General features: G+C 38.5%; 1 protein-coding gene across 1 annotated transcript in view; it reads left to right on the top strand.

The window, feature by feature from the left end:
* The window catches only part of csmd3a (CUB and Sushi multiple domains 3a), a 457,456-nt gene that overhangs the window by 92,148 nt on the left and 337,365 nt on the right, over nucleotides 1-27,943 (top strand). Inside the window, exon 4 of the mRNA XM_036558514.1 lies at nucleotides 14,164-14,358. Coding sequence (XP_036414407.1) covers nucleotides 14,164-14,358 — 195 coding nt within the window. The remainder of the gene's footprint in view (nucleotides 1-14,163; nucleotides 14,359-27,943) is intronic.

The raw sequence follows: 27,943 nt of genomic DNA, 5'->3' as shown, positions 1-27,943 counted from the left end.
AGTAAAATGTATCGTCACGTAGTATCAGCGCTTTTTGGGTGCTGGCGTGTTGTCTATCACTGTGTAAAAGATGCACAAGACTTCTTTTGTTGTTGGTTGTACTGTGGATGTGAATATATTTTTTCAGAGCACAGTTAAGATCGACCCGTGCTTCTTATTGTAATTGAATAAAAAACTAAATTTTCGGCTTTGTGAGAACATGTTCTCTACATATACAAATAAACGCAAATACAGCATTGAGAAATCACGTTAAGAAGCACAGAAGAGCACATTAAACGGCAGAATTTGCCATGCTGTTAGATCAATGTATGTGAGAAAGCATACACACTTAAAAAAGATGTTTTTTCAAGGGTTCTTCAGTAAAGAAAATGTTTTTATATGGAACTATGAACACTCAATAAACCCTTTGCATGATTAAAGGGTTCTTTGAAGCGTGAAAGCACTCTCCAGATTGATGGAGAATGTGCTGTAGATGGTTCTACATAGAACCTTTTTGAAAAGTGTTCTATAGAGCATCAAAAAGGGTTGCTCTATTATGATGTCAAGCCTGTAACAATAGATGAACACTTTTTGGTGCTATATAGAACCCTTTTCAAAAAGGTTCTATATAGAATCATATAAAACACATTATCCATCTTAAAATAATAGAAGCTCTGATAAAGGCACAGACTAAATACTGAAAAAAGTTGCCATTTTGACTAAACGTAAATGAAAAATTGTTTCTGACTTTTAAATACAATTTTTTTAGGTGAAAAATGCATTGTGTAATAAGTTGTGAGACAGCTTTTAGAGGCATTAAACTCTTCAGATGTCTGGTTCCATTCACCACCACTGTGAACAGTTCTATTCAAAGTTGATTTAGAATGTCACATCAAACCACTATAAAATGACTTTGCTTATGCAGAAACTTGGAAAAATCAGTGGAAGGCACATTGAATAGTGGACGCTCAGGACAAAAGAGAAAACACAATTTGGTGACAAAGGAGAAGCGGCATAAATAAATGAAGTTTTTTTTCCACCACAACATTTTACAGGTGTTGGTATTTTGCTCTGGTTTTAAAAAATAGATTTCAGAACTAATAACACAAAGTCAATGCCAGATGAGTTCAAGATACGAGTTGATAATGTTATTCTGTTGGTGAAAATTCCGTCAGCATGTGCTGTCTAGCCGCAGTTCTGCTGCTATTGTTAAAGGAAGCTTGTGAGACTGTACTGCAAATATATGTCTGTTTTTAAAGAGCAGAGAGAATTCTAGGCAATATTGGCCTCCGAAACATTAGTGAAGGGAACGGAATATATAATCAGCCGCACTTTCAGCGTCTGCACCATTTTTGTGCAGTCCTCCCACGTTTTGCATGATGCTCTCTCAAATGCATATGGATGAGGGAGAGAAACATATTTTGCTTCATTCCATGTACATGACAGAATGAAGTGTCTGTTTTGGTGTGTATAGTAGACAAGAGTAGGCACCTGCCTAGGCCCCACATGAACCAAGGGCCCCATGGGAATACAAATTAGATACACTTTACGTGCAGATGTTAAGTAACCTATTGTTTAAAAACAGATAAATGTTTAAAAGATGTTTTTTAATAGCTGAGATTGTGGTTATTATTTTCAGCAATTTCAATGCTGTCCCTCCCCGGTTGTGGTTATAATGTACTATTCCATATTGTTACACAATGACACAAATGCATAAAGACAAACTTTTAAAAACAAGGCAATAATTGATAATCTACATTATGGACAGAAGATTTTAGAGTGTGATTTTTGGGGTGTTGAGGAAAGTCTAATAAAGTTATTCAAGTGCAGCAGGCAAATGCTAAAAAAAGGGAGGACAGCAAAAAGTTTGTCTCTGCACTCTCAATACTCTTAAAGTTGTAGTGTTTATTGTTTTAGTGTTTAAAGTTATAGGGTTTATTGCCGTCTAGCGGTGTGGTTGCAGATTGCAACCAACTGACTTCTCAATCCTCACCCCATCCCTTTCCAAGTGTGTAGTAGAACCTACGGTGGTCGTCGTGTTATCGCTTTGATGACGAGGATTCACCCTCCATTGCTTTTTTATGCAAAATAATAAGTTTGAACCTCCATTTATCAAAATTTGGGTTCTCAAACTTAAAACACAAAATGGTTAGCCAGCACCAGCAGCAACCACTGATTCTTCTTCTCTACACGTCTTCAAACTGTTACTATAACCCCACCAAATTCAAGCTGCCACTTCAATGTAAAAACCTGAAAGGCACTCTCTAGAGACAGCTTTTGGTTTGTCCGTTCCGGTTAGTGTAGAAACATGGCGGCGCAACATGGAGGCCTCTCTTGGAAGAGGACTTGCTTCCTGTTTCGATATGAAGGGGTCATTGTAAGCTAACGAAAACACAACAATTCATAGTTATATGTGATTATATACTAATGAAAACATGGTTTTGTTTACTATATTCCATTTCTGTTAATAAATCTTACACGCTGCACCTTTAAAGCTCTTTCAGTCAGAACAGAGTGCATCCTTAGCAGACTGTACATAATGCTAGTGTTAATCTTAGTGTAGATAATTCCAGTGATGGGGTCATTACTCAAAAACAAGTTACTAATTACCTCTCTCAAACTGCAACGATTACATTACTTATTGCTTCCTGGAAAAAAGAATCTCATCACTCACTGCCTAACTACTGCATTACTCTGTACCAAAGTTATCTTATTATATTGGCAGATAATTCAGCTTGTTTCACGCATTCATTCTTAAAACAAGCAAAATTATCTGGCAATATAGAGCGGTAAATTCACTTAATATTATTTCCTAAGTAAAAATATCTAAAAATAAGATCATTAATACTTTAATGTTCTTTCATTAATCTCAAAATTGGAAATATGAGATATATTGACTTTATTTAAGATGATTTCACTTGCCAAGGTATTATTTTTTTGCAGTATAGACAGCTATGCAACTCATGAGCGAAGAGCATCAACTAATTTAAAAATGTGCATCCAGGGGGCTCCATTCCTTTTGCCTAGAGACCCCCAGTCAATAAATCAGCCTCAAGGTGTGTATCTCAGTTTCATATATGTCATGCACGCAAAATGTGTCCTATAGACCAAATCAGAATGTTTGTAAACTTAAAGGTTGGCTGTATTACTGAATGGATAACTACATATACAGTCAGCATGGAAACAGCTTAATTTAGAGTAAATTCAAACAGAACAGACAAAACATTGACAATTATAGAAAAATGTTGTTGTGTTTGAGGCTATAATGTGTTTTGCTTACATTTTCCAGTTTTCTACAGCAGATAGATCTGCTATAAGCAGTATTAATCACACTGAGGATTCTCAGTTGCTAACGTGCAGCTGAAGCTAACAACACTTTAGCGATTTTTTTCCGGATGAAGATGAAGTTGCCAAACACTATTACATGACCTATAAGAGCACCAGAATGTAAACTCTGACGATATGTTGATGTGTTGACTGCTAATTTTTAGAATTTTTACTTTTTAGAGTGTTTGACATTAGGTGACATAAGCTAGTTAAGAAGCCAACACTATTAGCATTTGTGCTAGCATCCATAAAACGAGTGTTTTTGCTCATAATTGCACACTTGACAGAAAGAAGTTGAAGCTTTGTTTGATTCTGCACATGATTGTGTTCATGTTTGTGTGAGTGCTTGAGTGGATCAGTGCAGTTTATCATTTTATACCAGCCACTAATTTAAGCTAAGTGGCAAGCAAGGTAGCTAATTAGCCAAATTGGGCGCTTTCGATTGACATACAATGACCAAAAAGTTCAGGTGGTTCATGTTTAAATCAGTTTTTGTTTTTGAATGTACCATTGGAAAACTTTATAAAGCGAATGCTTCTTTATTAAACCCTGCAGTGAAATGTGTGGCTGTTACTAGTTCATGATTATATGACAAAAATTAACCACACAGAATTGTGAAGTTATTAACCTGAGAAGATCAGTTTAAAAAACTTTGTTTTTTCAATATCTTGGTTAAATAGCTCTCAGGATTAGCCCAAAATCCTGTTGTATCAGTGCAGCACTACCTTCATCATTACATGGAAGTAAGTTCTTTGCTGTTGTGACATTTAACTGATTTATGCCTGAAACCCAACTTGTTTTGTACATATGGCCCTTACTGTTTTTCTACTTTTTTCCACACCCAAATCAGCGTTTCTCAACCCAGTCGTTGAGGCCCACCTGCCAGTTCCACATTTTTCCCCAACTACATTAAAGCAGAATTGTGGAACTGTTGGTAGGCCCCAAGGACTGGGACTGAGAAAAACTAGCTCTCCTGCAGTGGTAGAAGATTTGCCATTAAAAAGTTTGCCCAACACCATGTGCTGTAGGCACTGTCTGTTTCAAGTAATAAATGGCTTGAAGGCAGTATTGCTCTCTTCTATTACATTTATCCAAGATGCTGGGAGTTTTACACCTGGTAGCTCAATAGCTACTGTAATTCTGTTCAGACATACATGGAGTGAAATTTGCCAGACTGCCTGTCAGCTAACAGAAGATGTACTGGTAGTTATCTTGGAAGAGTGGTATCATTTGTCAAATGAGAAGTTAAACTACCTTGAGATGTTACAATGGGTGTTGTGGCACATTTATGATAGGTTTATGTTTGTGTTTATGGTGAAGGACGTGGCGTTAAATGATGGCATATAAAATGGTGTCTTCTATTTTCAGTGCTCAATAAATCAGACAGGATGTCAAAAAGAACAGTGTTGTGTCAAATGTGGGGTAAACAGTACAGTACCTGTCAAAAGTTTGGACACAACTATTCATAGATGGCCAATGTTACCCTTTAGTTTGTCTTTGCCTGTTTACAGCTTCCATTCTTTTCAAGATGCTTTCAGATTCCAAAGTTCAATCTTAGAAGTTGTATTTTCTGATATTGAAAGGTAAAATGCTGTTTATCTAATGGGAACAGTTTTGGTGGTCTAACAGATGTTGCAGGTGGTTGTTGGGAGTCCCATTTTCTCTCTATCTTTTAAACATTTTTTGAACTCCAGTTTTGGAAACTTCTATTTTTTCACTTATTTTATTTGACTTTCTTCTTCAAATAGTCTTCTATTTTAGTTTATTCAAAGTAGTCTCCCTTTGCCTTGATGCAGTTTTGCACACTTTTGGCAGACTCTCAAGCAGCTTCATGAGGAGCACCATGGGGTGCTTTTTCTTCAGGACTGAAGAAGACTCATATATCCTGACACCTTGTTGGCTGCTAAAAACTGCTTAACATTTCAAAAAGTCCTTTTTAAAGTTGTTATCTTTTGCAGGTTAATTAATATGTGTGCATTGATTTTACAATTTATAATCGTCTTACAGACAAATTGAGAATAAGCCTTTAGATCAGAATGTCTTTAAGATCATGATAATCATGTGTCCACACTTTTCACTGATAATAACATTCAACACAAGCAAGGATGGTCACATACATTGTCTTTTGACTCTGGAGGGGTGCACTTTTGTCCATGCTTTTTCCTCTATGGCCACTTAAAAAGGAAATGAGAGATGTGAAATGTTAAAAAGTAGCAATTATTGGAAACTGGCTTTGACTAAAAATAATCTTCAAACTCCAGATGTCTCAATCCGGCCCTGTCCAGGTCATCAGCCCAGCTGGGACAATGAAGCAGCTGCTTTTGTGGCCTTTCCTCTGTGTATGTTGAAGCTTTTGTCATCCTGCATGGCCTGCTGAGGGACCATGCTTGTAATTGCCTCTGTGCTAGGAAAAAAAAATGAAAGTGTCTTGCTCTGATGGAATGCCTTAACGTTTTCTTCAGAGCCAGGCCAGATTCATTTTTTTGTCTTGGCTTGGGCCTTTTATTTGACAGCTGCAATGTAGGGAACCACAGAGTCTAGCCTTTCTTCATGAGCTGGAGATACTTTCATTACCCTCGATTATGGGCACAAAGCACCCGGAGACCGCTCTGATGTAGACAGAGATGGTCAGGCAGGAGCTCTGTGTTTTAGAGCAGGGACTCCCATTGAAGAAGCAGATAAAAAGAGAGGTTATTGTGTTGTTGGCCATGGGCACCTGAACAAGGGAGCAAGTGGGGTAACCTCTCTTTTATTAAAGGCTTTCTATTTGACTTTCAGTTTCAATAGCTGTGTGTGCATGAGCTTAACAAAATGATGTTTTGCATAATTTTATTAACCTCCCCTACAACAAAAAAAATCATCTAACAGAGATCGAACTAGTCTTGAATGCACAGTGCAGAAAACTAGATTCATGATTCTTTAGATAAAGATTGTATGGTGGGATCAAAAGAGCAACAGAAAGTTAAAGGTTGGTCGAATTTAACGTGTATTCCTTTGCAAAACTATGGAGCCCCTAAAATGAACATGGTGATTATTTTTAAACAATGCGTGGCCACGAATGGATATATTGAGGCCACAAGTTTGTCACTTAACTCATGACCCTTAATATATTCCTTTGTGGCCTCAGTATATTAATTTGTGGCCTTAACATATTTTATGGCCTCATTGTACAAATTTGTGGCTATGACAAACTTAACTTGTGGCCTCAATATATTAATTTGTGGCCACGCCTTGTTAAAAAATCATCACCATGTCACCTCAGGGCTCCGCAGAAGTTACTTATAACCAGTAGTGATTGTTTTCACCATGAACATTATCAGTATCTTGTGGTTAGCAAGATACTATCTGGTTTGCATTGTAGATGTTAGCTAACATTCGTTTGCTAACCAGCTTAAAATAGTTTTTGCTAGGATTTTTTTGTTTTTTTTAAACTTGTTTATAAGTCTCAGTCATCATGAAACTAGTAACTGTCCGTAATTAATAGACTAACTTAACTAGGAAGTGGGGAAGATGGAGCTTGGAATTACATCATTTTTGACCCTTTCCGAGGTACAAAATGGGGAAAAAACATGAATACCTCCATGAAAGCAAGTATTGTTAGCAACAAGCTACTCATCATATGAGTGATAAGTTTAACGGTCATGAGGTTTTTACCTTCTCAAAACTGCAAACTTTATGGTCAGTGTAATAGATTTAACTACTGTGTCTCTGTTGATTGAACTCGTTGATTGATTTTTAAGGAGACAAGTGGTGCTTTATTGCTGTTGACAGTGTAAACTGCCATGTTGTTTATGCTGCACTCAGAGTTGAGGACACCTTATTCATACACACCATTGTAATATGTGTATGAACTCCCAGTTGATGGGATGTTGCTTTGGGTTTTCCCAGTCAGAGGTTGGAACTTCCAAATTATGAGCTTTAGTTGAATGTAGAGCTTTACAGAAATTTCTACACATACTCTTAGTTAAAGGTTACTGTAATTGTGTGCTCCTTAAGAAGAATCATTAAACATTTTAGATGCTTTTTCTCCTATAATGACAAATATCAGAGACATTTCACTAGTTAAACAAACGGGAAAGCTCGAAACACTCAACAGTAGCCACGTTTACATGCAGCCTGATAATCCGTTAATAATCCGACTAATAGCTCAATCGGAATAGAACACGTCCATGTAAACACCTCAATCGGAGTAGACTAGTCCGATTGAGGCCATTCGGAATACAATTTCTATCCGATTGAACGAGGTGGGTGAACTTCTAAATAATCCGTTAAATAGAAGAATAATAGCCATGTAAACGCCTGAATCCGATTACATTACAATCGAAACGTGTAAGTATGTTCTGCGCATGTGCGTCGCGTCATGGCGAAAGTTTATACCGTTCAGCATGGCGGAGCAGAAACGGGTCTGCAGGGGAGACGAAGTTTATGCTCTGAGCTTTAAAAGGCGGCGGTGGGACGGACGACCAGCTTATGAGTCTCAGAACACGACGTCTTCCTCTCGCCGCTTCCTTTATAAGCACATGTGAAGCACGTCTGACATCATTTTAAAGCAATTAAAACACAAGCGCGCCAACTGGAAACTCATATCACGCGGACTGGACCTCACGTGATGTTCGTTGTCATGGTAACGTTTACTCTAAACGCTACTCCACGCATGCGCGTCATTTTGCATCGGATTACTTGTAGTGAGCATGTAAACGAAGATTTTCCATTAAATCGTTGAATAGAGTTTGCATATAAACACCTCAGTCTGAATCTGTAATCGGATTGTGTTCAATCGGATTGGCAAAAATCTTTGCATGTAAACACAGCCATTGTGTCTGTTTTCCCACATGTGGGAAAAGCTCCACATCTTTGTAGAGCAATGCGCCAGCAGAACCCAAGTTTTTTATGTGTTATTTGAGTCAAATTCTGCAAAGTGACTTTCAGTTTGGACTTTCTTTGAGTTTGAGGGTCTGTCGTCAAAGAAATAGGAGCCTGGGCTGGAAATAACTGCACAGGGGCATTTCCAAAATGGCTTCTGACTGAGCAGACTTTCCTATAAGGATTTTGATAATATGCTGCTAATGAGTCTCTGAATGTGTTAGTGAATTACTGCCAATAATCTACATCTTTAGCTGAAATTGAAATGCTTAATTAAAAGAGAAAAACTCCCCAGCAACCTCATCCACCCCAACTTTGCTCCCTTACTTACACACACAATCCGGACCCACCAGGACAAAATTGATCACTTTCTAGCTCTTGCCATCATTTCAGCTATGGGGGGGTCTGAACAAAATGGCCCACTGCATTTATTTGTGCATAGCAAGTGCCAGTAATGCTCGCTTGGTAATGGAAAGGAAGAAAATTAAGATAATGGAGAATTTCAGCAGCTTGATGGGTTTTTGGGGACCAAATCTGCACTTGCAGGAACAAAGCCATTCGTAAAAGTTAAATGAATGGATGTGATGGCCCAATGGACTATGCACATGTCAAACAGTTTTGTAGAATTGAAATGTACATCAGGTAACTGGTACCTGTTGCTGTGTAATTTTGTATGCAGTATAGTCTTCACTGAATTAATTCTTTTTTCTTTGTTAAATGTATTGCCTAGAGGTACAGCAGTACTATCAGAGCCATATAGGTAAACTTTGATGTGTATTCAGACATATGTTACATTAAGTGTGATATTCACAGTGTTTCTTTTCATCTAATTACACATGATAGTACTGCACAATTTGATTAACCCACCTTGTCGGCAGAGAGTTATTCACGTATGGGCACATTAAAGTGCTTAATGTCTTATGTCCTGATCCACGTATCATTGTTTGGATATCTATTCATTATTTTGCTATTCATCTAAAGTGCTAAGTACATGGGAAGAGTCACGGTGCACTGAATTAATGACAAGTTCACTTCAAACATACACTTAGAAATATGTTTTGGACTATTAAATGATTAGTGTGAGAAAGTGTCAGGAGTATAATTAGTGGGAAGACAGATGGTTAAGAAACTAAACAAACATTCAACTGCCAAATGTCAAATGTGTTCCACTGAGAAATGAAGCTTATTCTCTTTCTATTACTTTTTATGTATATGTGGCCTGTAGCATATTTATTTGCTGATTTTATTTGTATTAAAGAGTGTAATTTACTATTTGATAACAGTAGCTTATAGCTTTTTGTAAAGGAAATAGCATAGAAAAAAATATGACTGTTTGACTAGTGAATAAATTTCCACCTTACCGCCAGCACAGTCAATCAGCGAAGAAGCACGGTGCTTCTTCAGTTTTGCAGTGGAGGCTAATGTAGCTGTATAATAGAAGCTAACTGTATACCCCTTTCTTTGTGTACAATTTCCTCAAATCACATTCAATTGTTAAGTAAACATGCTTACAGTACCTTAACTCAGAAACCTAAGATAATCTGCTTGCATAAGGAAGGAAAGCGAAAATGTAACTCCTAAAAACCACCTGTGAGAACTGGTAGACCGCCAAAACTGTCCTCATCAGATAGACTGTCCTTTCATCTTTAGGACACCTCAATATCACTAAATGTGTTTTGGATTATTTGGATTGTGAGAAACAGAAAAAGCAACCAACCTCTAAGAACTTTAAAAACTGAAAAATGTCCCTGCAGATTTCTTTGAAAAACTGAAAGTGAGTCTCCAGAAAAGAATGGAAACTGTAATAAAGGTAAAGGGTAGACACACCGAATACTGAAAATGCTGATATTACACTTAATTGTTGAGGCTTCTGTGTATTTCTCTGTTAAATAGTTTTTTTCTTGATACTAAAAATGAAGAACTTGGCTGTTTTGACTGGAAATTAAATAGATGAAGGGTGATAGACAGTACTGTATGTGGTTTCCTGACACTGACCCATTACATACCATCATCTATAAAAATGAACAAAGTGAATCATATAGCAATAAACAGCATGAGCAGTCATCTTGAAGTCTGTACTTCTGCCCATCTCACATATATATATATATATATATATATATATATATATATATATATATATAGACCATTCTTAGCTCAAACTGCGGTCCCACAGTAAGAAAATACAATAAAAAAAACAGAATAGAATTAAGAAACCAAACATTTGATATTTCCAAGTATTATGTTATGCTCTATTGAAACCCAATGCGTTCATTGAGATAGTAATATGCTAATGTCTTAAAGACAAATATCTTAAATCTTTTTTTTTTATTGAAAGGTTTAGATTTATGCTGTCCCATGTTTTCATGTCACTACAGAAGAACAATTTTAGTCCGTAGGCGGAGCCTTATTTTAGCCACGCCCCTGCATTTCAGAGCAGGAAGAGCAGAAGCTGTTTCTCTTGGACACATGGTGAGCAGTTAGATCCCATCGTTTTGAAGAACATGTGTTCCAAAGTATGTAAATCAGTGTGTAACTTTAAGAAATGTCACTACCAAAACATGCTTTCCACAATTAAGTAAACTGTTTTGTGTTTTAATGAAAAATATTATAATTTTATGTGTGTACAACTGTTCACAGCTGTGTTTGCTAGTCATGTACTGGCTAGGGTTTTGTAGTTCTGCTCAAAATGAGCTAAATTTGTCACTACCGAAACAGCCACTACTATTTTTTAATAAAATAAACATAGTTAAGGTAAAGGGTCCTGACTAAAGTCCAAGTCAGTTGAAAGTGCAAAATCTTTTTTTTAACTCTGACTTGGAACCAATTTAGGCAATTGATCCATATAACAGTGTTTCATACTGTGTCAGAAATCACATAAGCAAGCGTATTAGAGAGTACTTAACAACTCGGCACAGTTTTAGGCAGATCTATGATGATTTAGGCATGGAGATTGTGATAAGCTTCCATTGTTAGTTGCGTGAGCCTCGTAGCTCCAGCATCTTCAGATACCAAACATGTCTGGCGTAATGAGAAAATTTTTACATGTATAGTTTTTGCAAGGTTAATGCTTTAACTGAAAGAGAACAGGCTCGCTGATTCGTCGTTAGTGATTTTGTGCTGCTGTCATTACTGCGGAAGGTGCAAAAAGAGGAGGAAAGCGTTCAACTGTTGGTCATACTGAAAGTACACAGAAAGAACTTGCTATTCTCCTACGCAGACGCGAGGTCATTTTGACCCGGCATCACCATTGTTTAGCTGTTTTTTTTCCACATTATCATTTCCCTGGTTGTTCCAAAAAGGCTTCAGATAAAGGTGCATTCAGTAAAATGCCTTGTGTTATTAGTGAAAATTACAAAATGGCTTTTAGGAAGATCTATTTGATCTGAGTTTCCAGCTGTGGTGTCACTTTGATCCAAGTTTGTTTTGGAGTTATTTTCTTGGGGAACATCTCGTTCCAGTATTTGAATGTTGTGCCTTTCTCTATAAGGAAATGTCAGATTAGTGGTTTATGTGCTGTGTCCGTACCAGAGAATCTGTAAAGTTAATCACAAAGTGTTTTTGACATGGTTGTCTTTATGAAAAGTGATTTTTTTTGGGGTGTGTATGTAGGTAGCTGCCAACTTTGTGGAAGGACTAGTGATCAGTCAAAACTCACTGTATGAACAGAACAAAAATCCCATCTCTGCCTGGCTGCTCTCACCAGGATCATGGAGCTGCTGCCCTTTTTTAAGGTCACTGGTCATCGACCTGTGCAAATATTAATTTCTTTGAAGTGAAAAACAGCTGTACTGAGGGCTGTGCACTTTATGGACCTGCCAGCATCCATTTCACTCGATGGCTAATTCTATCAGAGCAGCTGGAGTCAGGATGTTATCATTTTAGCTTTGTGCTGAAGCATTTTTAGAGCTTCTGTTCATTAGCAGCTAATCTGCATGAGGTTGTTAGGGACAGATAAGCCCCCAGATGACATTTACGCATCATTACAGTCATGATCTTCTGTTTGTGACGTTCATTTTCATTTCATTTTTACTAATATGACAATAGCTGGTCTAGAAAAGCTTTTAAAGCTGATGTTTTAGTGCCAACACTGTTTGTCATGTGTCTTGACTGCCCTTTAGAGAACTGAAAGCAGGTATGGCCCAAGATTTGGGGAAAAGAGCCTTCATGGTCATTTTAGATATATTATTTAAATGTCTTGAAGACATTTTTATGGTACATGACATAGTACATCAAATTTGCTAATCGGAACGGAAAATTCACCAGCAAAACCAGTGGTTTCAGATCCTCATACAGAGTGTAGTAAGACAGAAAGGGGAGAACACCTTTAGCTCCAAAAACTGCATTCAAACGCTTCCTATAACCTTTACATCGCTGTGGGGGAATTTTGGCTTACCCTTCTTTGCAGAATTGCTTAAATTCATCCACATTGGAGGTCTTTTAAGCTTGAACTTCCCATTAAGGGTGCTACCACAGCATCTCAATGGGTTTCAAGTGAGGACTTTGACTAGGCTGCTCCATAACCTTTCTTTTGTGTCTCTTGAGCCATTTAGAGGTATACAGACATGTTCTTATGCTTCACATTGTTGTCTTGCTATACAGTCCAATCACGCTCGACCTTCAGATCATGGACTGATGGCAAGTTACACAGGCCCTGAAGCAGCAAAGCATTCCACTGTTCCAGGTTTTCTCCGTTTGGAGATAATGGCTCGCCCTGTGCTTTTGAGCCTTAGAAATGGCTTTATAACCCTTTTGAGACTGATATATTTCAATGACTTTCTTTCTCATCTCTCCCGGAATTTCTTTTGATCACAGCATAGTGTGCTGCTTGTTCAGACCTTGTAGCCTTCACATTGCTGGAAAGGTTCTAAGTGATGTTTAGATTCGACATGGCTGACAAGCCTGGGTGCGTCTAGTTTAATTGATCTCAGTTCTAAATCTCAACTAAACTAAGGGTGATTTTTTTTCCTTCAAAAAATTATCGTTTGAAAACTGTTTTGTGTTTGCTCAGGTTGTCTTTGTCTTTAAAACTATGTGTGACAAATATGCAAAAATAAAAGAAATTTAAAACTTGGGCAAATACTTTTTCACAACGGTATACTAAAAAAAAGTAGAAATTAGGCTCTTTTTTATGATCCAGTGAGTCGTTTATTGTTCTAGAAGTACTGACAATGCCTGAGATGTGTTCAGAAAAAACATGTTGAGACATGAATTATCACAGAAGCATTAACATATTGTCATATTGTCCACTCATAATTGGGGGTCAATATTAAGAGGAATGCCTTTTTCGATGACTTTCATACCAACTGAGTCTATCACTGAGATAGTTTGTCATTGTGTAGTTTTTTTAGGTAGCTTAGTCGCAGCACTAACAAGCGTATGGTGTTTTAATTGGCTCTTAGTTGATTGAACATTAAGGTAGTTTTGAAAAAAACAAAAGAAGGACTCAGCATAATGTTTGGTTTAATGTTATTATAAAAGTGGCATATGGTATTTTTTAGTCTGGCACTGTGGCCAGGAATCCAGATATATCACTAAAGATAAATCTTTATAGTTACAATTCTGTTTTATAGCTTTTAAACTAGAAGGGTGACCCCTTAACAGGCCAAAGTTTTATTACACACTACAATAATCTAAGAATAGTTTAAACAGTTTGCATTAAGGTCCCTGTAGTTACTGAATAATATGCCTTTATATGTAATGAGCAAGGGATGTTAAAGAGTTAAATGGCAACAGCTATAATGGATATAACTGGATATAACGAACTAAACCCAGAACTGACTGATGGACTTCAAAGTAAGTGCAAAGAGTCATAATTCTGTGGGTAGACTATCCCTTTGATACATGCAAAGCCTAATCAGGCTAAAAATAATACCTGAACTTACATGCATACTTCTAATGTGCTTTTGGGTTACATAACAGACATTATTTTGGGTTACATTATGCAAACTTACCTGTCACACTAAAGCTCCTCAATGTCTTTCTGTCTTTCTGCAGAGCTACAGAGCAGCTCCTGCGGAAACCCAGGAGTTCCAGCCAAAGGGATCCTGAATGGCACCCGCTTCAACGTGGGCGACAGGATCCGCTACCGCTGCGTGACGGGATACACGCTAGATGGCCACGCCCAGCTAACGTGTGTGACCAGCACCTCCAATGTAGCGGTGTGGGACTTCCCTGTCCCCATCTGCAGAGGTGAGATTTACTTAACTTACTTAATTTGCTTAACATAAGCAAATTCAATATGCAGCATATTAAGCTATACATAAAGTGTGGAATATATTAGGTAATAATGTGTATTAGGTTATATCTAATACAAACAGGAATTATTAGGTCTGTTATGTAACAGGAGCTTTGCTTGTCTCGCAATTGTCACTTTCAAGCAAAACTTAAAAACATTACTTAGTGTACCTTAGTGTCTGATTTTCTATTTCTAGTTTGTTGATGTGTTGAAACTGACATTTTTGAAAAAGGAAATGTTCTGGCATTGTAAGCTTTTTCAATTAAAACATATATTAGGTACATTAAGTGACTCATACTAGGTATGAAATATTAGGTGTATTAGGTTATATTATCTTTGCAAAACTTGAAGCTACACTATGTATGTTTTGGAGATTTGCAGACCTCTCTGGTGGAAATGTGTATTTGCAAGCATGAGGAAGAGCTTCAGTGTGCTTAGGACCCCTTTTCCAAGTGAAATCTGATGATTGCAAGTGCGTTGACCAAGAATACAAAGAGACCTCAGTAAAAACTTGGTGAATCATCTACTATTGTCATATCTTCATAAGTATAATGTTTATTTTGCTTTTAGAGCAAACATTAAGCCGGAATTTCTTTTTGAGCCTTTGCTGGTGACATTGATACGTAAAGATGTGTGATGTGGTCTGATAAACTTCCACGAATGTCCCCCGACACCTCTGACTTTTAAAGTTTTCTGGAGAAACACTGTCCGTATGGTACCCAGGAGTCTGAAACGACTTGACAGTGCCTAAGAATAATTCAGACTTTAACCATAGCGACTTTTATTTTCTGTTTTTTTAATGTGTTGAAAACATAGCGAGACACTAGGACGTAGCTGAACTTTTTAACTCGTTGGGTGATGCTTCTTTATTGTACCTATTCTGTTATTTCCAACTAGACTAATTAAGGTTTTGTGGCATAATTAAAGACAGCAGTGTAACACAAGTACAAATTTACTGCTCTGCACTATTATGATGTTATATATTTGACAAAGATTAAGCTTAAGCTCACTGTGTTTGCTCCAATGTGTGCTTCAGTGTTAGGGACCATCGCAAAATAACCAAACAAGTGTAGCTATTGTTATATAATTTATATTATACATGTATGTGTAAAGGCTTTGTGTAAAAAAGGTTAAGCAAATACTGCTCCCAACCTGGTTTAACTGTTTACAGCAGTTATTTTCCAGATGTTTTCCTGAATAAGAGGGCTCTGTTACCAGCACAAGACTAACTCAAAATTTAACCAAGAATCGCATTATTAAACAGGGCTGTAGTGTATATCAGTATTTCTAGAGGTCCTGGTACTCTTATATACCCACCTCACCTCAGGAGTGGTTTATTAAAGAGTGCTTTAGTTGGATCAAGTGAGTTGGGAGCAGAGGAATCCATAAAACATGCAGAGCAGTGGTTCTACATGACTAGGATTAAGAACCGCTGGTCTATACTTTTTGGTATCAGAAAAAATTGAATAGTAAAGCAGAATTTTTATATGTAAATCAGCTTCACTTTATCATTATACATTCTCAGCTCTGAACCAGGAACAATCTGAAGTTTATACTCCACCAGAGGGCAGTGGCTCTTTCATTTTTGCCAGAGTTTCTTATTCATTCAGTCCAAAGAAGCAAGCATGAAAAGACTACTGCAACTATCTACAGGTTACAGAACACCATCACGCTGTGCCCTCAGAGGGTCTCTGACGCCAAGTAGCAGAAAGCACAAGGCACAGCTATAGCACATAAGAAGCGTCACAGGGAAATGCAGAAAAACAAGTGGCTCAAGCTGGAGCCTATCCCATCGGCCTTTGGCAGGAAGCGCTCTGGACAGGTCGCCACACCATGCATCACAGGGCAGACACACAGACATATACATTCACACACACATTCACACCTAGAGGCAGTTTAGCATGTCCAGTTGGCCTGACTGCATGTCTTAGGGCTGTGGGTGGATATCTACACGGACACAGGGAGAACGTGCCTCTCAGAAAGGACTGTGTGCTAAAGCGTGTAGCTTTGTAAATTCACCTATGATCTGTTGCATCGCTCACTCGAAACTCAGTTCAAACCTCTAGAAATAACACTGGCCCAAAAAAGTGGGTCAGGAAATGGATTTCATGAAATGGATTTCCGTGGCTGAGCAGCTGGACAGATGCTTAAGATTACTATACACAATGCCAAGCAGACTGGAGTGGTGTAAAGCACGGCACAACTGGACTCTGGAGAATTTTATTACGCTTCACTGTCTGGTAGTCTGATGGATGCCAGAATGCAGATGCCAGGGAACATTGCCTACCAGAAAGAGTACTGGAAACAATAAAGTTTGGTGGAGGAGGGATAATAGTCTGGGGCTGTTTTTCGGGGTTTGGGCTAGACCCCTTAGGTCCAGTGAAGGGTAATGTTGACGCTATAGCATATGAGGGTACTTTAGACAGTTATTTTCTTCCAACATTGTGGAACAGTTTATGGAAAGCCCTCCTGTGCCAGCATGACTGTGTCCCTGTGCACGAAGTGAGGTTTATAAAGACATAGTTTGGTGAATTTGGTGTGGAGGAACTCTGGTGGCCTTCACAGAACCCCAAACTTAACATCACTAAACACATTTGGGGTGGATAGGAAAACTGATTGCAAGCCAGGCCAGCATCAGTGCCTGATCTCACAAAAATGCTGTTCTGACTGAATGGGCACAAATTCACACAGACACACTCTAAAATTTTGTGGAAAGCCGTCACAGAAGACTAGAGGCTATTATAGACATGAGTGAGTTAAGAGCAACTCTATATTAATGTCTGTGGTGTGGATTGGGGTGTCCAACAAGCTCATATAGGTGTGACGGTCAAGTGTCCACATACTTTCGGCCATATAATGTATGTAGTTCAGTAAAGCAGTGGTCTGACTGTGATTTTGGAGAGCCACCCTCCTGTAGAGTTTATTTCCAGTTGGCTCAGTTTGCTCTAATATCCAGACACGCCTGAAAACTTTGAATAGCCCAATAAGACATGGTCAATAAAAATTGGAACCAACCACTGCGTAATGGCTAGCGCTCTAGGAACAGCATCAGGCACCACTGCATTGAAGCATCAGGACTGAAATGACAAGCCTCTGTCAAATATTAATATCATTTATTTTTTCCATGCACAAAAGTCTGCTACGGCGCGCATCCTCCTGGAACCTAAGTACATTTTACGCGTCATTGTTTTATTTACTCGTGAGAAACAGTGCAATCACTCTGAATGAAGTGTGATGTTTTCACAGCTAGTTAAGTCTCATTGTTTCAGACACTATGAATAATTTACGTGTCGCCTTAATCTTTAGCGTAAAGATCTTTGATGTCTGTCCAGGGAGCGGGATTAGCCATAGCACGTGGCCTTTCGAAAAAGCAACCAGAAGAAAGCGAAGATGCTTACCCCCGTCTCTTATGAAACGTAAATCTTTTATGTAGTTGAGCATAACTTTTAGACGGTAATTGCGAAGCAGAAGCCAAGTGTAGGATGTTTTTAGCGAGAGATCCCATTAAGAGAAGTGGGACCACTTGATCCTTACAATCATAGTGGATGCATTAGCCTCGGGACCAGCATCGTCATCAACTCAGACTTTCCAGACGCAGAATTTCGTGACTCATAATTTGCTGACTCATTTCATTAGCTGTATGTCTTTGAACAGTGTTGTTGAAACGTTTCAATAAGTTTTTCAGCCCTTTGGCACATGTGGAACAGTTGTTTTCTGCTTAACAAAAAACAGTGTATTTAACACCAGCAGTAGATTAGAGTAGAGTAATTTAAATAATCTGCCATTTGAATTGAGTGATCAGAGGGCAGTAGAGATGGCACCAGTCTAATACCTCACTCTTAAAAAGAAGGTACTTAACTGTCACTGAGGTGGTACCCTCAAGGATACGTCTTCAGTACCTTTACTTGGGGGACACAACTGTTCTATATTCCATTACCGTTTTATTGACCCCACACACCCTGTCTTGTCTCCAGCCTTTTTATTTTATTGTCCATTGTTCTGTTTTAGAACATTACATTATGAAAAGGTACAAGTATATGTACCTATCAAAAAATACTATATCATTTGTCAGAGGGAGGGTGTTTCTTTCTCTGGGGTAGTGTTTAAGTAATTTGTGCATGGTTCAAGACTCTTTATTGTCATTGCACAGGGTACAACAAAATTGGGTAGCAATCCTAACAGTGCACAAACAAACGCAAAAAATATAGTATGTAAATATACAATGCAAGATATTAAAAGAAAGACTATATAATTTTAAATTATTTAAAAAAGTAAAAATAGAAAATTAAACTAAAATAATTTAAAATAAAAGAAAGAATGTAGCAGCTATGGTATTGCACATGAGGGTATTGCACATATATCAAAGGGAGTATTTCTATATAACCTACTTTCAGATGATCATCTTCAGTAAAGTGCTTCATAAAAAAGCTCCCTTTTCCCAATTTTCTCCCAACTTTTGTCCTGTCAAGTTCCACCAACTAGCTAGGACTCCCCTAATCATACCGCACTACCAGCGCTGGAAGGCTGAAGGTTAGCACATGCTTCCTTCAAGTCCTGTGAAGTGCCACTGCATCTTTTCTAACTGCTGCTACCATAATGTCATTGGACAGATGATCGCGCTTGGAGGACAAACTGCCAGTTCTGTTACGTCAGCTAACAACAGCCTAGCACTGCGCTGGCTGTAGAATCCCAGAAAATTGCTGATTTTAAAGCTTAGTAGTTTTAAAAGAAGAAATATTAGCTATTAATATCAGCCTGTACTCAAAGATTTAACTGGAAAAGTATTGGAAAAGAAAAAGTGGTATCATGTCATCACTAGAGGCCAGGAAATCTACATGAATTGAACTGAACAGTGACAAACTGTATTGGCTTTCTCTGCAAATAATGATATCTTGTCAAGTAAAATGTGTTAAGCTAGTTAATATATTAAATTTTAACTTGTTTTAGGTCATTTTATCTTGTAAATATTGGTATACGATTTTATTGATTTATAATTATCTTATTTAATTTATCAATAAAATAAGACAAGGTTTCTAGATACAATGACTTAAGACAACTTAAATAATCATTATAATATTCTTACTGCAGTTTTAAAATGAGATATATTAGATATTTAGGCTAGATTTAAGAAGATATCTTTTTTTTCAGTGTTTAAAGTTTTCTAAAGAAAAACAAGGACACCTCTAATAAAAAATATTTAAACCAAATGAAAAATAAAATAAACAAAACATCCATTGTCCTGCATATTTCCAACTAATTATTGCTTCATTTTAAAAATCATTGTTTAAAAGTATTAATTTTTATTTAATTTATAGTGACAGAGACAAATTTGCTCTATTTATGCAAGGCACCAAGAAACAAATGGAAAAACTCCCTAAGAGCATTAGGAAGAACCACTGATAGGAACCAAGACTCTAAACAGATAAACACCTAAATAGAATGGGAAATTAGCACTGAGAGGAACCAAAACATTAAAAAGAAAAAGCTCCCTAATAGAATGAGAAAGAACTACTGAGAGGAATCAAGACTCTAAAGAAAGCAACAATGAAGTGAGGAATGGGAAAGAAACACCGAGAGGAACCAAGACTCAAAAAGGGAACCCATCCTCCTCTTGGCCACATCAAATAGAGCAGTTAGGATAAAGAAGAAAAGATCCAGAACGTTCACAGAGATGTCTGGGTTATTTGTGTATCATGAAAACGGATTCCCGTTTCTCAGCCCTGCTTTATTTCTCAGCTGTGTTAATGGACCTGACACATCTAACTGGCTGTGGTTAAAAGCAGCGTGTGTTTGTGTGAGTGAGAGAGAGAGATTTCTTCCTAGCTCGTGTGAAGTACGGTGCATCTTGCCCACCCCCCGCTCTCTCTCTGCCTCTGTCTGTCTGTCTCTTTCTGTCTCTCACCCCGGTCTTCAGCCACTTCGTAAGTGGAGCGGGTCCTCAGAACGGGCAGATGGTCTTTTGATCTCGTTTCCTCAGAGAACCTGCCCATTCTCTTGATGTCGGAACACATCCAAGAGTCTCCAGCAACCTCAAATCACCTCCCCCCTCCTTTCCATCCATCCAGCACCCCCCTTCCATCCACCCACTCAAACCAGACCCAACCACCCTCATGCAGGAGATACTATATGCCCAAATGTATCCAGACACTCCTTCCAATTAGGAACCTCAGCTACTTTAAGGCCTCCATTGCTGACACAGGTGTTCATTTGCACACATGCAGCCATCTCCATAGAAAAGCAGATTATAAGAATAAGATTATAAAAATAAGGTCTAGAGGAGTCTTATGATATGTAGTGCCAAACATAATTTACTGCAATGTTAAGTTCTCTCTGAAGTGATGAAGCTCCATTGAACATCTTTGTGATTAGTGTGAGTTATGTAGTTCACTTGGATGCCTTTGTGATGAGTTGGAGTGATGTACCTCAATTGAACACCTGTGGGATGAGGTGCAGTGATGAAGCTCTGTTGAACATCCTTGTGAAATTAGAGTGATAGAGCTTAGGTGAACACTTCTGGAGTTAGTTGGAGTAACAAATTGGAGTGATAAAGCTTTTTTTGAACACCTTTGTGATTAGATAGAGTGATATATCTCAGTTGGACGCCTTTGTGATGAGTTGGATTGATGTGATTCAATTGAACATCTTTGGGATGAGTTGGAGTGATGAAGCTCCATTGAACACCCTTGTGAAATTAGAGTGATTAAGCTTAACTGAATACTTCTGGAGTGAGTTGGAGTAGTGAAGCTCCATTGAACTCCTTTGGGATGAGTTGGAGTAGTGAAGTTCAATTCAATATCATTGAGAGTAGCTGGAGTGATGAAGCTCCATTGAACTCCTTTGGGATGAGTTGGAGTATTGAAGCTCCACTGAACACCTTTGGGATGAGCTGGAGTGTTGAAGCTCCACTGAGCACCTTTGGGATGAGTTGGAGTAATTAAGCTCCACTGAACACCTTTGGGATGAATTGGAGTAATGAAGCTCCACTGAACACTTTTGTAAAATTAGAGCGATTGAGCTTAGCTGAACATCTCTGAAATAAGTTGGAGTGATAAAGCTTTGTTAAACTCCTTTGGGATAGGTTGTATTTATAAACCTTGACTATAGACATATTTGGGAGGAGTTGGAGTGATGAAGTTCCATTCAATACCTTTGAGAGGAGTTGGAGTAATTAAGCTCTGCTGAACACCTTTGGGATGAGTTGGAGTACTGAAGTTCCACTGAACCCCTTTGGTATTATTAAGAGTGAAGAAACTCTTTTGAAAATCTTTTGAGTTGGTGTGATAAAGCTCATTAAACATCTTGGGATGATCAGGAGTGATGAAGCTGCGCTAAACAATTTTTGTGCTAAGTTGGAGTTAAGGAGTCCTTTGAACATCTTTCAGGTAGTTTTCAGTTTGAGTAGGGCAGTTGAAGAGAGAAACTGAGCAGCTTCTTTATCATTTGAAATACATTGTGCATAGGCCACTATCTAAAGCTGATAAAATGTTGCATGCACACATGATGTAAATACTTGAAATCACTACCAATATCTGTTCATTTTTAAATCGAAGAATGGGATATATGTGTGTGTGTGTGTGTGTGTGTGTGTGTGTGTGTGTGTATTAACACATATGTATATGTGTGTATTCTTATGTAATCTAACTAATCTAAGCTTTTTTAATGCATTTGTTTTTTAAAAGGCAGTAAAACCACAGTGAACTCAGAAGTAAGGCAAACTTTAATATGCAGAAAACATAAGCTTAGCAACATCTGAACATGCATTTATATTCAGCACATGTCTAGCAACATATATACTGTCTTTATATTCAGCGCAGCACCTAAGCGACGTGTATTCACATTCAGCTCACTTACAGAAACATGTGTCTTTATATTCAAGACATATTGCAACATTTAAGCAACGTTTATTCACATTCAGCACCCATACACAGCACCCACAGTTAACAACATGTATTTATATTCAGTGCACATACAGTAACATCTAAGTAACGTTGTCAGTCAGTTGTTATTGACTGACAAAAGCAGCAAAGCAATGCCACTACACTTAAAAAACAACTATTTGCAAAAAATTACATTTACACAAATGCAGTCAATCAGCCAAGACATGTTTGATGTCCAAAGTTTGCTCCTTAATTTTGCTGGAACTACAAGGCTACTGGCCATTTGAAAATGGACAAGAGTGCGTTGCATAGCTAATACAGTAGTAGCAGCCATTTTGTAGCTTGAATTTGGGATGCACTGGTGCACATGACATGGATCACTTGCACATCTGTGAAGGCACCATTGATGCTGAATAATATATACAGGTTTTGGAGCAACATATGCTGCCATCCAGACAACGTCTTTTTCAGGGAAGGCATTGTTAAATTTACCAAGACAGTGCCAAACCACATTCTGCATGTATTACAACAGCATTGCTCCATATTAAAAGAGTCTGGGTGCTAAACTGACATGCATGCAGTCCAGACCTGTCACCACTGAAAACATTTGGCGCATTATGAAATGAAAAATATGACACAGGAGACTCCAAACTGTTGAGCATGTGAAATCCTTTATCAAACAAGAATGGGAAAACATTCCACTTTCAAGACTACAGCAGTTGACCTCCTCAGTTCCCAAATGCTTACGTTTCGTTACGTAAGTGTTGTTAAAAGAAGAGGTGATAAATATTAGGGGTGGGGGGAAATCTATTTTTTAGATGCCTCGCGATGCGGATGTGAATGATTCTGAATCCATTCACAAATGTCAAAAATCAATTTTCTAAATTTTCATTCATAACGTAATGTTGACGAAACGCAAAAGGCGGATCTTGGAAGTGCGGAAGTGCAGTGCCTGGACAGTCTGTGATGTGCACATAACACAACTGGATGAACGAGAAATCCGACCAGCACCCTCAGCATTTAAAGCTAGGTTAGGTCAGGAGTCGACAACCCAAATGTTAAGAAGAGCCTATTTGTCCTTTCAACAAAAATCAAACCACCTTGGGAGCCACAACATTTAATGTAGGCTAAAAAATATATACGAAAACATAGACCTATTTTGCTCTGTTTTGAGATTTAGCTATCGCCATTTTCCTCCCATCTCCACCAGAAAACTTTTCCTCAAAAGTTGAACAGTTTCTTGTAAAATTTCTCTCAGCATTCGACAGTTTTATGAGGCTGAAGTCAGCTTTTCATTCTCCAGCTTCGTGTTCAAATTTTCCCGTTCCACCTTAAATTCTGACTGAGGCGGCCATTGTAAATGCGGCACCATTTAAGGTAGAACGGGAAAATTTGAAAGAGAAGCTGACTTCATCTTCGCATTTTTTTAGCATTTGACAGTCTCTCGTTGCAGATTTAACGTACCAGGAAACCAACTTCAGTGCTTATAAATGCAAATAAGTCCATTAGTCTCCAAATGTACGTCTTAAATCTCTCTCTTTGCCTTTGCATTCGCTACTAGCTAGGCGAGACTGCGTTGCTATGTGACCTGCAGTCTGCACATCAGTTCTCAGTCGTTGAGAACCAGGGCTTTTGCGCTATTTTGCACACATGCCAGCAACACGTTTTAAAATAGCTGTGACAGGAGCATGATTACCACTGTTTACCACTATTTTTATTGGGGGTGGGAATCTCTAGGCATCTTACGTTTTGATTCGATTCCGATTCAGAGGGCTGTGATGCTTCGGTTTCTGTCTCATTGTAGAGAGGGGGGGGTCGCTGTGTCAGTAAAATATCTTTGAGACGGGACGTGTGCAACATAGCGCGAAAGCCCTGGTTCTTGTTTTCATAAAACAATGAATTTTCTGTTTCAATATTTGATATATTGTCTTTGTACTATTTTCAATTAAATATATGGTTTAAATGATTTGCACATTGTTTGCATTCTGTTTTTATTTACGTTGGGCACAGCATCCAGACTTTTTTGGAAATGGCATTGTATCTTTATTTTAATAAAATCAACATAATTGAGGAGCAGGGCCACTCAAAGCAAAAGGGTTTTAATCTAAAGTCCAAGACCGAAATGTGCTTTCAACTTCAGTTTGCTAGAATGATCCATATGATTTTTTTCATTTTCCTGCACTAACTGGTAATTTTATCTGACGTCTCTCTGAACCTAAACTCATCCTAAATGTAATGTCTGCTTCTCGGACACGTGTTCTTCAGCAGCCATGTCTTCCCTCCCCTTCACCTCGAATAAAATTTTGAGTGAGAACTTCCCCCATCAAAGATTAAGGCAGCTTTGGCTGATCTGAGCAGGGGGCCCCTCACGTGTGGCACCGTACGTCAGGATGCGTTTTGCTCTGACATGATGCAAAGGCGAAGTTATCTCCGCTCACCTCCTCGCTCGCCTCGCATCTGAGCCTAAAAACCGACGAGATCAAACACATTATCGCTTAGGAGCTGTTTGTCTCCCAGTAACGTGGAGCCCAACATGAATATTGAAAAATCCAGCATGAAAACGTAATGTAGAATGGCAAGAGCATTATCATTTCAAAGGCTCATTTTAGGATTTGTTAATGCAGGACCCACGGGCTGTCTTTGGTAGCGCCTGAGCCAAAAACCCTCGTGTTTTCAGCACGGCTTGTTTACTGGGGAAAAATAACATTGAAATGCGCTGCTTATTATGAGGGAAACTTCAAAAGCCGCCTTTACATAACGCATGTGAAGGTTCAAGTGTTATTTTTTTTTCTTTCCTTTTTTCAACCGAGAAGAATCGTGTCGAGGTCATGTGGTCATTTCACATTCGAATGAGGAAACAAGTTTGTATACACACAACTTAAACGAAATGCCTTAGCTAATGTCAAATGATCAAATGTTCCCTTACAAGTCTTTGGCATTTGCTGTACAAATTGAAACAGCTTCCTACAGCACGCTGATAGCCAGTAAACAAGTTGTTTTAGCCTGTAAGTCATAAGCCTTAATATTTTTGACTGTAACTTGATGTATTACACTGTTGTCAAGTGAGCTATATTCTCTGATTCAGTACGAACTCAGCCTTACAGTTATACCGTTAATTTTAAACATAAATGTTCAATATAAAAGACAAAAATGCAATTCAAAGGCAATCAAAAACACTAAAGCAGAAATTATTTCTTTCATTTTTTGCTGCAAAAGGCAAAAACACAGTGATCCACTGATATATTAACTCTATTCACAACGTATCTTAAGGGCCCATGTTCCATATTTTTCTTGTATATTTTTCTTTTATCCCTTGAAGTCCACTTTTAACAACGGTGTTGCTTTGTGTCCCAAAAACAGCCAAAATTTATTTTTTTTCTGATCATCCAGCCTCTGTTCATTCCTTAAAATGAAACAGGCTGTTTCCGTTACTGGGCCTTTAAGACTGAAACATGTAGATGAGCTCTATTCTGATTGGCTAGCTGATTCAAAAAACAGCCCATGCTTACAGCTTCACTGTGAAAGTGCAGGTCTAAACTGCTGTAGGCTGAATAGGAGTGTATATATGTGATTACATTAGCTTTGTGACATCACAAAAACAGTCAATTCACAACTGGGTGGTTTAAACTGCTGTAGGCTGAATAGAAGGATATATGTGATTACATCGTCTTTGTGACATCACAAAAACAGTCAATTCACAACTGGGTGGTTTAAACTGCTGTAGGCTGAATAGAAGGATATATGTGATTACATCGTCTTTGTGACATCACAAAAACAGTGAATTCACGACTGGGTGGTTTAAACTGCTGTAGGCTGAATAGAAGGATATATGTGATTACATCGTCTTTGTGACATCACAAAAACAGTGAATTCACGACTGGGTGGTTTAAACTGCTGTAGGCTGAATAGAAGGATATATGTGATTACATCAGCTTTGTGACATCACAAAAACAGTGAATTTACGACTGGGTGGTTTAAACTGCTGTAGGCTGAATGGGAGAACAATAAGAGGAGGAGGCTGACACGCCGCCACGTCAGTGTCACTGCAGTGCTGAGGATGATCCACCTCGCAAATAATTGTCCCTACGTCAGAGCATGTGAGTGGAGTGGTGAGGCAGACATTTCCACTCCTCACTCAAAGTGTTCTGTAATCACTCTGCTCCAGCTCAGCTCTGGATTTTCCATTTCCTGCTCCTCTCTGGCTTCTCGCTCATACGTCAGAGAAACCCCACTCCATGTACGCACCATATGATTTATTCTTATGATATGTATTTTATGTCTTGAATGTGTGTACAAGACACTACAAACTTTATTTCATTAATCATATCATTTTTGGCCGTTATTAAACAAAAAAACAGTGAAGTATTCTGCGCTACACAGGCATTTTTCGGGAAGTTATAGGCTTGAAATGACAGCCCAATCACAAGCTAGAATTCTGCTGAGGATAAACAAACACACATGCTTTTAACACCATCTTCGTTATCATTCACGCAGCAAAATGGACAACACCAAACACCATTTGTAATGTCTGTAGATCTTCGTTGCGATCAGTGAAAATTTCAAGTATGTATGTCTGCAAAACAGCTCCGCAGCACAGACGCACCTATGAATGGCCATCATGTGTGAGCTGTAGCAGTAACGACTGCATCCCTCACATCATGCAGAGGTAGCCAGTGCGAGATGGAGTGATACCGAAGCGATTTTGGAGTGAGACAAAGCACTGATGCACCAACTTTCGGAAAAGCTGCTATGCACTAGAGCTGCTAGAGCAAAATCACATCATTCCAATCCCCTCCACATCGCTCACATACTCTGCACCACGTCAGTGTCACTGCAGTGCTGAGAATGATTCACCACCCAAATAATACCTGCTCTGTGGTGGTTCTTTTGGGGGTCCTGACCATTTGAAGAACTGAGTAAAAGGGGGAACAAATTATGCATGTAAACAAAGATTACATTGATTTTGTGATGTCATAGGGCAGTGGGCGGCACGGTGTTTGTAGCAAGAATGGCCTGGGTTCAATTCCCGACCGGGGTCATTTCTGTGTGGAGTTGGAGTGTGGCGTGTCTGCGTGGGTTTCCTCCGGGTACTCCGGTTTCCTCCCACAGTCCAAAAACATGCAGTCAGGCCGATTGGACGTGCTAAATTGCCCCTAGGTGTGTGTGTGTATGTGTGAATGTGTATGTCTGTCTGCCCTGCGATGGACTGGCGACCTGTCCAGGGTGTATCCTGCCTTCCGCCCAATGACAGCTGGAATAGGCTCCAGCACCCCACCGTGACCCAGAAGGGTAAGCGGTTTAGATGATGTATGTATGTATGTATGTATAAAAGCAGTGAATTCACAACTGGGTGGTGTAGGCTGAATGAGAGTCTGTATTTGATTACATTTGTTTTGTGACATCACAAAAACTGACTTCAAAACCGGGTGGCTGTATGTGACTGGATATATGCCTTAGGATATATGTGATGACATTGGTTTTGTGACATCACAAAACCAATTAATTCAAAATGGAACATTTTTTTTGCAGCTGTGGACTGTGTATATACTGAGAAGTAAATGTTTTCCAACTTTAATATTTGCACACTATATCAAACCCTTTTATTCCAAATATTGAGGAAAATTCCGTTTTCCATGATGTGGGTTCTTCAAACAAAAAACTT

The sequence above is a fragment of the Colossoma macropomum genome, unplaced genomic scaffold (genome assembly GCF_904425465.1).
Source record: "Colossoma macropomum unplaced genomic scaffold, Colossoma_macropomum, whole genome shotgun sequence".
Taxonomy (NCBI): Eukaryota; Metazoa; Chordata; class Actinopteri; order Characiformes; family Serrasalmidae; genus Colossoma; species Colossoma macropomum.
This window is presented reverse-complemented; position numbering and strand designations above follow the sequence as displayed.